Below are 17,073 nucleotides of genomic sequence, written 5' to 3'. Positions count from 1 at the left end.
GAGGAAGTAGAAGGTAGTCTCCCTGGACTTGAAGGTAGAGAGAGGAAGAAATGGATTAATGAGAGTAGATGGTCAGTCCACATCTGTTTTTCTCAGTACTTCACTGCACTATAGTGTCTGCACTGCCATAATGCTGTTCTCTGGATTCTGGCACTAGTGGTATGGGCTACTACTGCCAGTTTCCATAGTGAAGGAATAAGAATTAACTCAAGGTAATTTTAGTGGAGAGACTGCCTGTGTCTCAGAGTTCATGGAGGCCAGGTGCCTCTCATTTTATTTTTTCAAGACTGATTTTGGGGAAGGGAAACAGCAGCTTATGTTAGTTAGCTATGTTGACAGAAATACTTTTCATTTCATAGCATTCTATATTATTTGAATTATTTTATTAATTATGCATATCACATCATTTCTGTAATAATTTTATAAAAATAAAAACTTGTCTAACAAAAATGGCATTATCAAAAACTAAAAAGACCTAAAGGTCAAAACTAAGAAGTTTTCTGTACATTTCATAATGATTAATTCTGTATTAATTCTCTTTCCAAGAAGAAAACAAGCCTGTCTTGGAAAGATTTAACAGTTGCTAATGGTAAGAGAAACCCAAGTAAGATGGTAGTTGTTGTGAGAGGGCATCAGAGGGAAGACACACTGAAACCATAATCACAGAAAACTAGTCAATCTGATCACATGGACACAGCCTTGTCTAACTCAATGAAACTAAGCCATGCTGTGTGGGGCCACCCAAGACGGGCGGGTCATGGTGGAGAGGTCTGACAGAATGTGGTCCACTGGAGAAGGGAATGGCAAACCACTTCAGTATTCTTGCCTTGAGAACCCAATGAACAGTATAAAAAGGCAAATGTCAGGTCCATGAATCAAGGCAAATTGGAAGCGGTCAAACAGGAGATGGCAAGAGTGAACGTTGACATTCTAGGAATTGGCAAACTAAAATGGACTGGAATGGGTGAATTTAACTCAGATGACCGTTGTATCTACTACTGTGGGCAGGAACCCCTTAGAAGAAATGGAGGAGCCATCATGGTCAACAAAAGAGTCCAAAATGCAGTACTTGGATGCAATCTCAAAAACGACAGAATGATCTCTGTTTCCAAGGCACACCATTCACTACCACAGTAATCCAAGCCTATGCCCCAACCAGTAACGCTGAAGAAGCTGAAGTTGAACAGTTCTATGAAGACCTACAAGACCTTTTAGAACTAACACCCCAAAAAGATGTCATTTTCATTATAGGGGACTGGAATGCAAAAGGAGGAAGTCAAGAAACACTTGGGGTAACAGGCAAATTGGCCTTGGAATACGGAATGAAGCAGGGCAAAGAAGAATAGAGTTTTGCCAAGAGAACACACTGGTCATAGCAACACCCTCTTCCAACAACACAAGAGAAGACTCTACACATGGACATCACCAGACGGTCAACACTAAAATCAGATTGATTGTATTCTTTGCAGCCAAAGATGGAGAAGCTCTATACAGTCAGCAAAAACAAGACCGGGAGCTGACTGTGGCTTAGATCATGAACACTTTATTGCCAAATTCAGACTTAAATAGAAGAAAGTAGGGAAAACCACTAGATCATTCAGGTATGACCTAAATCAAATCCCTTATGATTACACAGTAGAAGTGAGAAATAGCTTTAAGGGACTAGATCTGATAGATAAGAGTGCCTGATGAACTATGGATGGAGGTTTGCGACACTGTATAAGAGACAGGGATCAAGACCATCCCCATGGAAAAGAAATGCAAAAAAGCAAAATAGCTGTCTAGGGAGGCCTTACAAATAGCTGTGAAAAGAAGAGAAATGAAAAGCAAAGGAGAAAAGGAAAGATATAAGCATCTGAATGCAGAGTTTCAAAGAATAGCAAGGAGAGATAAGAAAGCCTTCCTCAGCCATCAATGCAAAAAAATAAAGGAAAACAACAGAATGGGAAAGACTAGAGATCTCTTCGAGAAAATCAGAGATACCAAGGGAACATTTCATGCAAAGATGGGCTCGATAAAGGACAGAAATGGTATGGACCTAACAGAAGTAGAAGATATTAAGAAGAGGTAGCAAGAATACACAGAACTGTATAAAAAAGAGCTTCACGACCCAGATAATCAAGATGGTGTGATCACTCACCTAGAGCCAGACATCCCGGAATGTGAAGTCAAGTGGGCCTTAGAAAGCATCACTACCAACAAAGCTAGTGAAGGTGATGGAATTCCAGTTGAGCTATTTCAAATCCTGAAAGATGATGCTGTGAAAGTGCTGCACTCAATATGCCAGCAAATTTGGAAAACTCAGCAGTGGCCATAGGACTGGAAAAGGTCAGTTTTCATTCCAATCCCAAAGAAAGGCAATGCCAAAGAATGCTCAAACCACCACACAGTTGCACTCATCTCACACGCTACTCAAAGTAATGTTTAAATTCTCCAAGCCAGGCTTCAGCAACACGTGAACCGTGAACTTCCAGATGTTCAAGCTGGCTTTAGAAAAGGCAGAGGAACCAGAGATCAAATTGCCAACATCCGCTGGATCATGGAAAAAGTAAGAGAATGCCAGAAAATAATGTATTTCTGCTTTATTGACTACGCCAAAGCCTTTGACTGTGTGGATCACAATAAACGGTGGAAAATTCTGAAAGACATGGGAATACCAGACCACTTGACCTGCCTTGAGACACATGTATGCAGGTCAGGAAGCAGCAGTTAGAACTGGACATGGAACAACAGACTGGTTCCAAATGGGAAAAGGAGTACATCAAGGCTGTATATTGTCACCCTGCTTATTTAACTTCTGTGCACAGTACATCATGAGAAACGCTGGGCTGGAAGAACCACAAGCTGGAATCAAGACTGCCGGGAGAAATATCAATAACCTCAGCTATGCAGATGACACCACCCTTATGGCAGAAAGTGAAGAGGAACTAAAGAGCCTCTTGATGAATGTGAAAGAGGAGAGTGAACAGTTGGCTTAAAGCTCAACATTCAGAAAACAAAGATCATGGCATCTGGTCCCATCACTTCATGGGAAATAGATGGGGAAAAAATGGAAACAGTGTCAGACTATTTTTTTGGGCTCCAAAATCCCTGCAGATGGTGACTGCAGCCATGAAATTAAAAGACGCTTACTCCTTGGAAGGAAAGTTATGACCAATCTAGATAGCATATTCAAAAGCAGAGACATTACTTTGCCAACAAAGGTCCATCTAGTCAAGGCTATGGTTTTTCCAGTAGTCACGTATGTATGTGAGAGTTGGACTTTGAAGAAAGCTGAGTGCTGAAGAATTGATGATTTTGAACTGTGGTGTTGGAGAAGACTCTTGAGAGTCCCTTGGACTGCAAGGAGATCCAATCAGTCCATCCTAAAGATCAGTCCTGGGTGTTCTTTGGAAGGACTGATGCTAAAGCTGAAACTCCAATACTTTGGCCACCTCATGCGAAGTGTTGACTCATTGGAAAAGACTCTGATGCTTAGAGGGACTGGGGGCTGAGGGAAAGGGGACGACAGAGGATGAGATGGCTGGATGGCATCACTGACTCGATGGACATGAGTGTGAGTGAACTCGGAGTTGGTGATGGACAGGGAGGCCTGGCATGCTGCGGTTCATGGGGTCGCAAAGAGTCAGACACGACTGAGCGACTGAACTGAAATGAATGGGTAGTATCCACGGGAGGGGCAAAGGACAGAAGATCTGCTACATACAATATTTTAAAGCATTTCATTTTCAACTGCTAAAAAGTGACTGAATGCCAGGAACTTTAACCATTCTTGAAAAATGGACTCAGAAAGAAAAATTAATCAAACAGATCAGCCAACAAGATCATATGCTAGTCAGGAACACATTTTGGAAGGACACTTGTCTGCGAAAACCCAGAGTAAGAATTGTACAACATACAACTATTATTGCCAACCTGTTATTTTTATAGTTTTTCCAAGAAATTACAATGATAATCATTCAACTCTACTATTTTTTCCATTAGCATCTTTAAAACTTGAAATAGAACAGATAAAAGGGAAATCAAGTAAAATATTTTATCTGACAGCTGACTCACATTTTTTTTTCCTTTGATTTACCTAATAGGAGATTACCAGAATTTGTAATACAAGGAAACCTTATAGGGAGAACAAAAACATAAAGTTATTTCAATTTCTGAGGAAGATACTTTTTTGCATTCATCAACTAATCTGAACTCTGTTTTTGCTTCACGATCCAATGCACCTACATTTTCATTATTATTACCTTAAGACAGGAAAAAAATAGTTTTCAGAATTGCCACAGAAATATGAGCTTCCCTTGTGGCTCAGACAGTTAAAGAATCTGGCTGTAATGCGGGAGACCCGAGTTCAATCCCTGGATTGGGAAGATCCCCTGGAGAAGGGAATGGCTACCCACTCCAGTATTCTTGCCTGGAGAATTCCATGGACAGAGGAGCCTGGCATGGTTCCAAAGAGGCGGACACAACTGAGCGACTTTCACAGAAATAAGAATTTTAACAAAAACAGATTTCCACAAATTCTCTGTTAGAATATTTTCAGCTTCAAGTAACAGGAAATCTGAATAATTATACATTAGTTCATAAAATAAATTTTTGCAACTAGATAGTTCCAGAATGGTTTCAGCAATTCAACCAAATAATAATGCTAGGTTATCATTCTTAGAATTCTCTTGGCTTTCCATTCAAGTTGCCAGTACCAGCTCTAAGCATCACATTATTTTATAGAGTATTCAAACCAGAGAGGGAAAGGACTCTTTCAGCATTTGTTTTCTTCTGGAAAATAGTGTATGCCAATGTCCTCCTGGAGCCTTCCTTGTGCTCACTGGCCAGAACTGTATCACGTGGAAGGCAGGGAAAATGAAATAATCTGGCAAAGGATAAAAATGACTATTTCAGAATAATCACTATTCAACTCCTCGGGTTGGACAACTTGTCAGTAAACAAAATTATGGTTTGGTTAACAAGAGCTAATGATTATAGGGTAGTAACTGACAGTGTCTGTCACATTCTTTTCTTCTAAATCTGGGACATTCAAAGTGTTGAATGAGATCCTACTCAGTTTCAGTAGTAGCTCCAGTTTAAAATTTCTACTATTTACTTTCATTGAAATTTATTGTGTTAGTTTTAGGCGTACAGCATAGTGACTCTTTTTTTTTTGCAGATTTATTCCCTTATGTGCTGTGTCCTCAGTCATGTTCAACTCTTTCTGAGCCCATGGACAATAGCCTACCAGGCTATCCTGTCCATGGGATTTTTCAGGCACAAATACTGGAGTGGCTCACCATTTCCTTCTCCAGGTAGTCCATTATGGGTTATTATAACATATTGGGTACAATTCCTTGTGTTATACAGTAAATCCCTGTTGCTTATGTGTTTATAAACAGTAGTTTGTATCTGTTAATCCCTTATTCTTAATTTGTCCCTCCTTCCTCCTCTCTTTAGGTAGCCACAAGTTCATTTTCTATATATATTCATTTATATTATTTTTTTAGGTTCCACATACAAGTGATATTATATACTATTTGTCTTCCTCTGACAAGTCACTAATCATTATATTCTCTAAGTCCAACCATGTTGCTGCAAATGGCAGTATTTCATTCTTATTTTATGGCTGAGAGGAGCCTGGTAAGCTACATACAGTCCATGCGGAAGCAAAGAGTCGGATACGACTGAGCAACTAACCCACAAAAATATTTATACACACACACAGACACAGTGAGCCATCTTCTTAGGTCAACTGTCTGTTGACGGGCACTTGGGTTACAATCATGTCTTGGCTATTATAAATAGTGTTGCTATTAACATTGGGGTTCATGTATCTTTGCAAATTAAAGCTTTTACTTTTTCCAAATATACACCCAGGAGTAGAACAGCTGGGTCACATAACAGTCCTATCTTTAGCTTTTAAAGTAACCTCCATATTGTTTTACATAGTGGGTGCACTGATTTACATTTCCACCAACAAAGTACAAGGATTCCCTTTCCTCCACATCCCCTCCGACATTTGCTATTTGTAGACATACTGACGATAGCTATTCTGACAGGTGTGAGGCAATACCACACTGTGGTTTTGATTTGCATTTCTCTAATAATTAGCGAGGCTGTGAATCTTTTTGGGCTTCCCTGGTGGCTCAGACGGTAAAAAATCAGGAGACTTGGGTTTGATCCCTGGGTTGGGAACATCCCCAGAAGACGAAAATGGCTACTCATGTCAGTATTCTTGCTTGCAGAATTCCACGGACAGAGGAGCCTGGCAGGCTACAGTCATGGGGTCACAGAGTCGGACACAACTGACTGCCAGTTAGCCATGAGAATGTCTTCTTTGGAAAAATTTCTATTCAGGTCTTCTGCCCACTTTTTGATTGGGTTGTTTTTCGACACTGAGTTGTATGAGCTGTTTGCATATTCTGGATATTAATTTCTTGTTAGCTGCATCACTTGCAAATCTGTTCTCTCATTCTGTAGATCTTTTCATTTTGTTGACCATTTCCTTTGTTATGCAAAACCTTTTAAAATGTCATTCAGTTCAGTTGCTCAGTCATGTCAGACTCTTTCCAACCCCATGAATCGCAGCACACCAGGCCTCCCTGTCCATCACCAACTCCCAGAGTTCACCCAAACTAATGCCCATCGAGTCGGTGATGCCATGCAGCCATCTCATCCTCTGTCATCCCCTTCTCCTCCTGCTCTCAATCCCTCCCAGAAGCATCAGGGTCTTTTCCAATGTGTCAACTCTTCGCATGAGGTGGCCAAAGTATTGGTGGCCAAAGTATTGGAGTTTCAGCTTTAGCATCAGTCCTTCCAATGAACACCCATTAGGCCCCATTTACTTTTATTTCTTCTGCCTTGAGAGTAATCTAAGAAAATATTGTTAAGATGTATGTCAGTGTTGCACCTATGTCTTCTAGGAGTTTTATGGTGTCATCATACATTTAGGTCTTTAAACCATTTTGAGTTTATTTCTGTATACGGATGAACTTGAGCTTATTTTTGGACAAGGGAATGTTTTAATTTCATTGTTTTACACATAGCTGTCCAGTTTTCCCAATACCACTTGTTGAAAAGACTGTCTTTTCTCCACTGTATATTCTTGCCTCCTTTGTTGTAGATTAACTGATCATAAGTATGTGGGTTTATTTCTGGGTTTATTTCTGGGCTTCCTTTTCTGTTCTGTTGATCTGTTCTGTGTGAATACCATGCTGTTTTGATTACTGCACTTTGTAGTATGTCTGAAGTCTGGAAGGGTTATACTTCCAGCTTTGTCCTTCTTAGGATTACTTTGGCAATTCTGGGTCTTCTGCAGTTCCACATAAATTTTTGGATTTTATTAGAACTATTATTTTACCTGAATCTGGGTTTCTACCACTCATTATTTGCTTTCTGTAAAATTCCAACTAGCTTTTGACACCCAACAATGTAGTATTTATTAATCTATCTCAGTTGCATGAAGTTACAAAGAATTCATCTCATTGAATAGATCAAACATAACTGGTTAGCTACTGGTGGATAAGGTTGTTTCTGGATTTCTTAACTCTTGCAAACAATGTCACATTAAGTATCTCTGTATAACTTACTTTTATGCATCTTGTACATGTGTGAGCAGGGTAAATTCTGGAAAAAAATGCTTGGTCAAAGAGTATATGTATTTTATATTTTATTAGATAACATTCAGTGAGTGATCCTTTAATTTACATTTTAAAAATTATGAATGGAGCTGAGCATTATACAAAAGTAAATGTCAGCTACTTGAATTTTTTTCTTTGAACTATCTAGTTCTATCATTTGTCACTGTTCTACTAGAAAAGTATTCCTTTTTTTTATTGATTTGTAAGTCGTTTGTTTAAAAAAGTAGGACATTAACCTTTGTCTCAGTTCCCAGTTTGTCATTTATCATTTGACATTTAAATATTTTATAATAATATTTAATTTGCAAAAAAAATCAAACTAAGTTTCTTCTTCTTTTTTTTTTTTTTTTTTTTACAGCTTCTGGGTTTTCCATCATGGTTGGAAAGGCTTCTCCATCCTAAATTATTAAAAGCAATTAGACTTATATTTTTATTTGTTAAATATAAAACTTAAGTCTACTGAGAATTTTTTTTGTGATATATAGACATCAATTAGAGTCAGGATTTTGCGTTTTGCTTGTCAGGTCTTAAGCGACATCTCAGTGCCGTATATTGCATAATCTATTTTCCTTCTCTGACTGGCAATGCCACTTTACCATATACTAAATTCTCATATGTAATTAGGTATACTTTATAGTGTCTGCTGCATTCCATTCCATTAATCTGCACAAAATTGTAGCTTTCTAAATACTTGCTAATATTATATTATCTTTCATTTTCAAAACTGTCTTTAGTGTTCTTGAATGTTTGTTTTTACAGGTGAACTTTAATGACCTAAATCTTTATTTTTTCACTTTTGGCTGCACTGGTTCTTTGTTGTTTTATGCAGCCTTTCTCTAGTTATGGCAAGGGGTGGCTATGCTTCCTTGTGGTGCACAGGTTTCTCATGGCAGTCGCTTCTCTTGCTGTGGAGCACAGGCTCTAGGCGCACGGGCTTCAGCAGTTGTAGCACACAGGCTCAGTTGTGGCTTGCAGGCCCTAGAGCGTGGGCTCAATAGTTATGGCACATGGGCTTAGTTGCTCTCAGCATGTGGAATCTTTCCAGACCAAAGATTGAGCCCATGTCCCCTACACTGGCAGGCTGATTCTTATCCATTGCTCCATCAGGAAAGTCCCATATGACCTAAATTTTATATTGAAAACATGAAATATCTTTATAAGCTTATAATGAGCAAAAACACCCCTGCAAGAGTGAAAGGGGGAAGTTATGGAAAGTTATTACCACCGGTAATGTTGAGAAGAAAAATGGCAGAATAATGGCACACCTAATACAAAAGATGCTAAACAGAAACCAATGAGGTCTAGTTACATTAAAAATAGGCACTCCCATCCCCTAGCTCAGTAACTAATCTGTGTAAATGACAGCAAAACATTAGCTTCAGAGTCTTCTCTATACTGCTGAACTGGCCTTATTTAGTTAACTGTTATGAGTAAAAGGGTCAAAAATATAGGGACTTACACAAACACACACAAAGATTAAAGAAAAACAAAAGACCAATGTCAATAAGCACATTCCCAGGCTGAAAATCTGTAAGATTTTGCATTTAAAGTTTTCATGAAAATATGTTTACAGATAAATCAAATCTTGCAGACATGATTAACACAGCCCTCATTTTTTATTTTCACAGCCTGATAACGGCAAAAAGGAACAAAATTTAACTGTCAAAATTTTGGAGCTAGATGATAAGCCTTTAAGATAAACTGGTCCAATCCCCTGTTTTCAGATGAACAATCAGGTCCAGAGAAACTACACAATTTTGCCAAAGCTACAGAAGGATGAGTGGCAGACCCAGATGAAGAAAGATCAGATCCTCTGATTCTGAATTCACTATTCTTTCAATTGTAACAATCTGCCACTATGGTTAAGACAGAATGGTGTAAACACTGGCAGATGTGGGAAAATAAGAGTCGACAGAATTTAAGGAACACAACAAGTAAACACACTAATTACTATAGAATAGGAACTAGATGTTTGTAAGAGTTCTGTATCATCAATGCCCTATTTAGTATCCGGCAAATGTTGAAGACACAATATATGTTTGTTACCTTGAATAAAAAAAACAGATATGAGAAAGTAGTTCCATTATTGTCAGCTGAGTTTCTAGAGCAAACCATAAAGTTCTGGTTGTGTGACAGATCTTCTAAACATAATTTTCAATTAGTGTTAAACAGAGCTTACATATGGGAAGTCTGCTAAACCCCCTGTGTTCACAGTCCTATTGCCAAAAGTTATGCAGAAATAAACTCAAATTTTTGATGTGCTGAATTTTGATGTAATTATGTATGTGTTAGACACAATACCAGTAAATCCTTTTTTTCCTAAGCAGCTGTCAATCCACTGATCTAAATTGTAATTTCCTTCTAAGGAAAACATAAAACTGTTATACTCTAGTTAAAAAAATTAGACTTGACAAAAAAAAAAGTTGATGTTTCTTTAGATCTTAAAATGCTAAATCTGAGTTAATTCATTTAAGTAATTATAAATAGCAATCATTTAAGATTTTATAGTATCTGACACAATAAGAAATTACAACAAGAAGCAGTAATTTTACAACTAGATATACTATCTCTAAATTGGTGATCTCAACAGTTCATATAAATTTCTTCTATGACTGTAAACAATCCAATTTGAAGCTCACATAAAAGCAGTTTTAATCAAATAACTCACATTACTGAATCACAGAAACATAGCAATTATGTGTTAAGTCCATCTCAAATTATACTAATTAACTATAATAAAACAAGTTTAGAAGAACAGTTAATAGAATGTTTAAGTGAACTACAGAGCATCCATATAATAAAATTGGTATTTCCTAAGAATACTTAATAATACAGAAGTTTAAATAGTACTCTGTCTTGTCCTTAAAAGGACTTTGAATGGCTTACAAAATAAGTAATTATCTAGCAAGATAAAATTAAAATTTAAACAGACTTTTAAAAATCAGCTAAAAGTAACTCTATGAGAGGACAATACATACACCATAGTTCTGACATGAGGTCTTCTAATTGGTCTAACTCAAGCCAGTGAAAAAAATTTTAGACTAAGAGTACTGAAAAGATTGAATACTCTTTAAAAAATCCTGAATAAAGTCTGTGCATTTCAGTAGCTTTTTTTTTTTTTTTGAGGTTCTGAAAAGCAGAGTCAAGATTATATTGCCAGATGAATGTTCAGAATCATGTTAACAACTAAGGTTAAAACGATATGCTCTAATCCCTAACCTGGGTTTGAGGAGTTAAAGAATTTCAGGAGACAATGCTCTATAAACTAAGATCTGAAAGATGAGCAAAAATCAGCTACACTTTGGAGGTAGGAGGAAAGAGTGACTTAGGAAGGGAGAACACTATGGGAAAAAACTCAAAGGCATGAAAAAATATGCCATAGATAATTAATATTCAGTGGTCATGAAAAAAAGAATTGGTGCCAAGGTGAGGGTGGATATCAAGAACAGGGAACTAAGCTGAGGCATATCGTAAAGGAATCTGTGAGTTAGGCTGAGTTTAGACTTAATCTGAGGGCAAAGAAGAACAATTTAAAAAAAAACATGGTAAGCAAGGGAGAGAAAAATGATCAGGTTTATATTTTTAAAAGATTTTCTGGGAATCCTGGGGTGGTCTAGTGATAAGGACTTGGAGCTTTCACTGCTGGGGGTCTGGGTTCGATTTCTGGTTCAGGAACTAAGATCCCACAAGCTGTGTCGCATGGCCAAAAATAAGGGTATTTTCTTATCTTATTAGTATTAATCAAAAGGTAAGGTGTTAATCTACTTCTTTTTCTTCCCTATGCACAACTATAAGATCCATGACGTTAGAGCTCTCATTGATAGTTTTATCCCTAGTGCTTAGATTATCTGGCACCTAGAATGTGACCAAAAGATATGTGTTGAATAAATGTTAAAGTACACGGTTCTGTACTTAATTGGTAACACAGAAACAGTTGCATTCTGCTCAAAGTGTGAATAATGGGTTAGGGGAGGGATGGGATACACAGGAAGAATACTAGAGACAGAGGTCAAACAGGTGTTGGCAGTCCAAACTAGTGAAATAGCAATGAGAACAGAGAGAAGATGGAGGCAAAACTAATATGACTTGATTACTGGATAGATCAATGAACCTGTAGGCAGTATTGACATACACTTGTGAAAACTGAGGTACCCAACAATAACACCAGCCCAAACTAGTGTCAATCCACTTCTAATCCTAGAGTGGCTATAAATGAGATACCATTTTACTTAAAATATAATTTGGGTCACTTATAGGCGTGCAAAATAAGGTGTAACATTAAGTAACCTGTCCACACTTACTTGATTAAGGACTTAGATAGGCTCTGGAGAGCTAGAAGAGTGATTCTTAACCCTGGCCACTATTTAGAAGCCCCTCTTAAGGGAGGAGTGGAGGATGTACCAGGATGACAGACAGAGAGAAAAAAGAGGACTTAAAGAAGGGAACAGAGAAGAAGGGGAAAATGGGAAGGAAGAGAGAGGAGTAAAGGAAGGAGGGATGGAAGGAAGTGACCTAAGGAAAGGAGAAAGGGAGAGATGGAAAAAATAAGAAAGAAAAATGGAAAGAAAGTAATTTCAGTTTCACTCTAATATGCCAGCAGAGCCACTGAAGTTTCACAATTCTAAGTAATAATGGCAACAGTTTTAGGCAGGTTCTAACCAGATGCTCAACTCTGCCATAAAAATCTTCAGTTAAAGGATGTACACATGGCCTGTTGAACACATAACCTTTGGACAATGCAATTTACAGGCATACTGTCAACATTAAACACTTGGAAAATGTACATTTAGACAAAAGAATGATATTTTCAAAACTTTAATCAGATCAAAACCCTAGCATTCATTTTCAGCAACATGGATGGACCTAGAGATTATCATTTGAACTGAAGTAAATCAGACAGAGAAAGACAAAAATCCTAAGATATCACTTACATGTGGAACCTGAAATACGACACAAACAAACTTATTTACAAAACGGAAACAGGCTCACAGACAAAACAAACTAATGGTTACCAAAGCGGAAAGGATGGGGGTGGAGGGATAAAGTAAGTATTGGGGATTAGTAGATACAAATTACTATATGTAAAATAGATAAATAACAAGGTCCAACTGTATAGTACAGAAAACTTTACATTCAGTAACTTATAATAAACTACAATGGAAAAGAATCTGAAAAAGAGCATATATATATACACATAAATATGTATACACATTCAGTTCAGTTCACTCGCTCAGTCGTGTGTGACTCTTTGGGACTCCAGGGACTGCAGCACACTAGTTTCTATAGTATGTGTGTATTCTTGGCAAGAGGTGGCAAGAATACGCACATACTATAGAAAATTAAATCAACTGTATGCCAGAAACTAACAGAACACTGTAAAGCAACTATACTTCAATTAAAACAACAACAAAAAAGCCCTTAGCATTAAACCTTTCAATAACCTTCTATATTATTTAGCGGAAAAAAAAAACAAATTTCTTGTATTTGTATTATACAAGGCACTGAATAATCAGACTTAACTATTTCTCCAACTCACGTGACATAACCTGCCTCACCTTTGATATGCAATAGCTCCCTCTGCTTTGGGAACACATTAAATTCTTTTGTGCTTTGAAATCTTCGTACATGCACTTCTCTCAGTTCATAACACAGTTCTTCCTAATTCTGTTTCTCGTCTGAAATCTTAAAGATTGCCTCCTCGGAAACAGTTTCCCAACCTATTCTATCTAAGTGGGTCCTCTCATGTTACTTACTATTATAGCATTCAATTTTTTTTCTTCCCAGTACTTAGAAAGCAAGCGTAGGCCTCTCTTCACTAAAATGCGTCCTTTGAGAGAAGGGATCTTATCCTCTAGTCCACAGCTATGAACCTAAACATACTTGGCATATATAAGGCACTGAAATATATTGGGAGAAAGGGAAGGAGAAGGCCAAACTTAGATGTTAGTAGATGATCAACAATTACTATTACGTTAACAAAAAAACTTGCCTGCATTGTGGGATAATTCACCACAAAGCAATAAAAAAATTAAAGAACCCATAGCAATATTGGTGATTTTCATTTTATAAAAGTTGATTAAAGCAGTAATTAAGCAATAAATCCACTTATCTTTTGGTAATAAAACCATAACGACAAAAAAATACCACAATTTAATGTAAGTTTAAAAACAGTACTGTCAGTCACTCAGTCGTATCTGACTCTTTGCGACCCCATGGACTATAGCACACCAGGCTCCTCTGTTCATGGGATTTCCCAGGCAAGAATACTGGAGTGGGTTGCCATTCCCTTCTCCAGGGGCAGAATATAAAATTGTGCTAAATTTTATAAAATAAATAAGCTTAAAAAGACTAGAAGGAAATACATTAATAAAATGTTAACAGATTATGTCTGAATGGTTTGATAGTTTCTTTTTTACATCTTTCTGTATTTTTCAAATTCTCTACAACAAGCATATTATTACTCTTATAATCAAAACAAAATTGAACAAAAAGAACAATTATGGCCATTCATTGCTGGCCCTAAAGCTAGCCATAGCAATGAATGAAATATACTGAACAATTCTGCAAATTACTAATAACAATTTACTTTTAAAATATTCAAATGATAGTCATTAAAGCCTATTTATTGTCATAGTGCATTTTTTTTGCTCAATCTTTACCACTATCACTTTGCCATTTTTTCCTTTTAATCTTGGGGAGTACTTTAGTATGGTCAAGAAAAAAAAACCTTTGCACCTCAAAAAAACAAACAAAAACCTTCTTTGCACCTCAACTTCTAAACCCTCGCTGTATCATTATCTAGTTGTATATTAATAAGATAGTACTTCACTAAGTTTAATTTTTCTCATCTAGTAAATGAGACTAATACTACCAATTAGAACTCTTGGTATAGTTCTAATAATACTATTGGTATTGCCATGCTTAGTAACTGGCATTTAGGGTCTAAATAAAGAATAGCCATTAGGAAATCAACTCTGAATATTCATCAGAAGACCTGATGCTGAAGCTGAAGCTCCAATACTTTAGCCACCTACTGTGAAAAGCTGACTCACTGGAAAAGACCAACAGTCAAAAGATCGAGGGCAGCAGAAGCAGGTGGCAGAGAATGAGATGGCTGGATAGCATCATTGACTCAATGGACGTGAGTTTCAGCAAACTCAGAGAGAGAGTGAAGGACAGGGATGGCAAGCTGCAGTTCATGGGGTCACAACGAGTTGGACACGACTTAGCAACTGAACAACTATAATCCATCAGAACATTACTTACTAGATGGATTATAAGCACTCTGAGAGACCATGATCATCTCGTTCCAGTGTATCCCTAGTTCAGCATAAGCCAGCATGTAGAAGTTTTTAACACATACCTATCGAATCAATAACTATTTTCCACTACCTGTTTTTCAGGCAGAGCTGTGTCAGAATTGCGGGGGATTACTACTTCCATCTTCTTAGTAATTTTAATGGAAAATTAGATTAAGTTTTAAAAGCTAGAGGAAATCAAAGATTAAATCATATACCTCCACATTATCCTATGGTAGTAGAAAATAAATGAGTAAACAAGATAGACAATTTTAGACATGATAAATAATGTTATTAGTCATTTCTTAGAATTTCTATGGAATTTCAGTCCATGGAATTCTCCAGGCCAGAATACTGGAGTGGGTAGCTGTTCCCTTCTCCAGGGGATCTTCCCAACCCAGGTCTCCCACACTGCAAGCAGATTCTTTACCAGCTGAGCCACAAGGGAAGCCCATTTCTTTCCATAGTTTTATATAATATCAGCACCTACTGCCTTCTTGTTATAGCAGACAAAGAATTTTACTACACTGATGCTATCTTCCCACTAAATTTTATCCCAATTTTTGGTTAAATTGATTTTAGTTTTTACATTATTATGAAGAGGGGAATACTGCTCATTGTAGAGCCAAAAACTGTACTATGATGATGTCTGCTTTTTAAAAATATTTTCTTTTCCCACTGTGTTCCTATCCTCTTACATCAGATATTATTTACCGATTAATACCTTTTTTATTCCAATTGCTCAAACATCTATTTAGTCTACTTTTATCTTTTATCTACTTTTAGTCAATACCACTTTTTGGTGAGGAGGAGAGGTCTATTTTCCTGTGTCCTCCTGTTCCAATATGTACTGGGCGCTCATACATTGGCTGTGCAGGCATCATGTTGGGACGGCCCTTCACTGCTTTCCTGTGTTAGATTCTCTTTTCCTCAATTCTCAGAATGTTTTCTTTTTAACTACTTTTACTCCCTTTTGTTAGTATATATGACGTACTAACTTCCGAAAAACAGTGCATAAAAGATGATCATTTTTTAAATCTTGTGTGGCAGACACTGTTAATTGCATGATCCAACAGCCATTTCCAAATCCCTTACTCTGTAGACTATACAAAGGCTGGAAAAGCTAAATGCTTGCTTTCCCAGACTCTCCTGAAGCCAGGTCTCACAGTTCCAGTCAATGAAATGTCAGTAGGGAGCTTTCTGGGCACATTTGGCTCTCCTTCCTTTTTTCCTATACGGAAGGAAGGCATGATGTTAGAGCTGTGTTAGTCAACTTGCCACCATGAGGTTCAGTTCAGTTCAATCGCTCAGTCACTTCAAACTCTTTGCGACCCCATGAACCGCAGCATGCCAGGCCTCCCTATCCATCACCAACTCTGGGAGTTCACCCAAACTCATGTCCATCGAGTCGGTGATGCCATCCAGCCATCTCATCCTCTGTCGTCCCCTTCTCCTCCTGCCCCCAATCCCTCCCAGCATCAGAGTCTTTTCCAATGAGTCAACACTTCGCATGAGGTGGCCAAAGTATTGGAGTTTCAGCTTTAGCATCAGTCCTTCCAAAGAACACCCAGGACTGATCTTCTTTAGGATGGACTGGTTGGATCTCCTTGCAGTCCAAGGGACTCTCAAGAGCCTTCTCCAATACCACAGTTCAAAAGCATCAATTCTTCAGCACTCAGCTTTCTTCACAGTCCAACTCTCATATCCATACATGACCAATGGAAAAACCAAAGCCTTGACTAGACAGACCTTTGTTGGCAAACTAATGTCTCTGCTTTTGAATATGCCATCTAGGTTGATCATAACTTTCCTTCCAAGGAGTAAGTGTCTTTTAATTTCATGGCTGCAATCACCATCTGTAGGGATTTTGGAGCCGCCAAAACTAAAGTCTGACACTGTTTCCACTGTTTCCCCATCTATTTCCCATGAAGTGATGGGACCAGATACCATGATCTTTGTTTTCAGAATGTTGAGCTTTAAGCCAACTTGTTCACTCTCCACTTTCACTTTCATCAAGAGGCTTTTGAGTTCCTCTTCACTTTCTGCCATAAGGGTGGTGTCATCTGCATAGCTGAGGTTATTGATATTTCTCCCTGCAATCTTGATTCCAGCTTGTGCTTCTTCCAGCCCAGCGTTTCTCATGATGTACT

At 37.7% G+C, this 17,073-nt stretch overlaps 1 protein-coding gene across 8 annotated transcripts in view; it reads right to left on the bottom strand.

The window, feature by feature from the left end:
- MKLN1 (muskelin 1) overlaps positions 1 to 17,073 on the bottom strand; it is a 391,490-nt gene that overhangs the window by 46,597 nt on the left and 327,820 nt on the right. Inside the window, exon 15 of one of the 8 annotated variants that reach the window (XM_070787313.1) lies at positions 1 to 17,073. This exon is cut by the window's left edge and continues 11,160 nt beyond it. The exons of the other annotated variants lie outside the window; for them this stretch is intronic. Within the exon in view, the coding sequence (XP_070643414.1) occupies positions 16,592 to 17,073 (482 nt within the window). The 3' untranslated portion in view covers positions 1 to 16,591. 8 annotated transcript variants of the gene reach the window in all.

This window comes from Bos indicus, chromosome 4 (assembly GCF_029378745.1).
Source record: "Bos indicus isolate NIAB-ARS_2022 breed Sahiwal x Tharparkar chromosome 4, NIAB-ARS_B.indTharparkar_mat_pri_1.0, whole genome shotgun sequence".
In the NCBI taxonomy this organism is placed as follows: Eukaryota; Metazoa; Chordata; class Mammalia; order Artiodactyla; family Bovidae; genus Bos; species Bos indicus.
The sequence above is the reverse complement of the archived record's forward strand: the minus strand, read 5'-3'. Positions and strand labels throughout refer to the sequence as shown.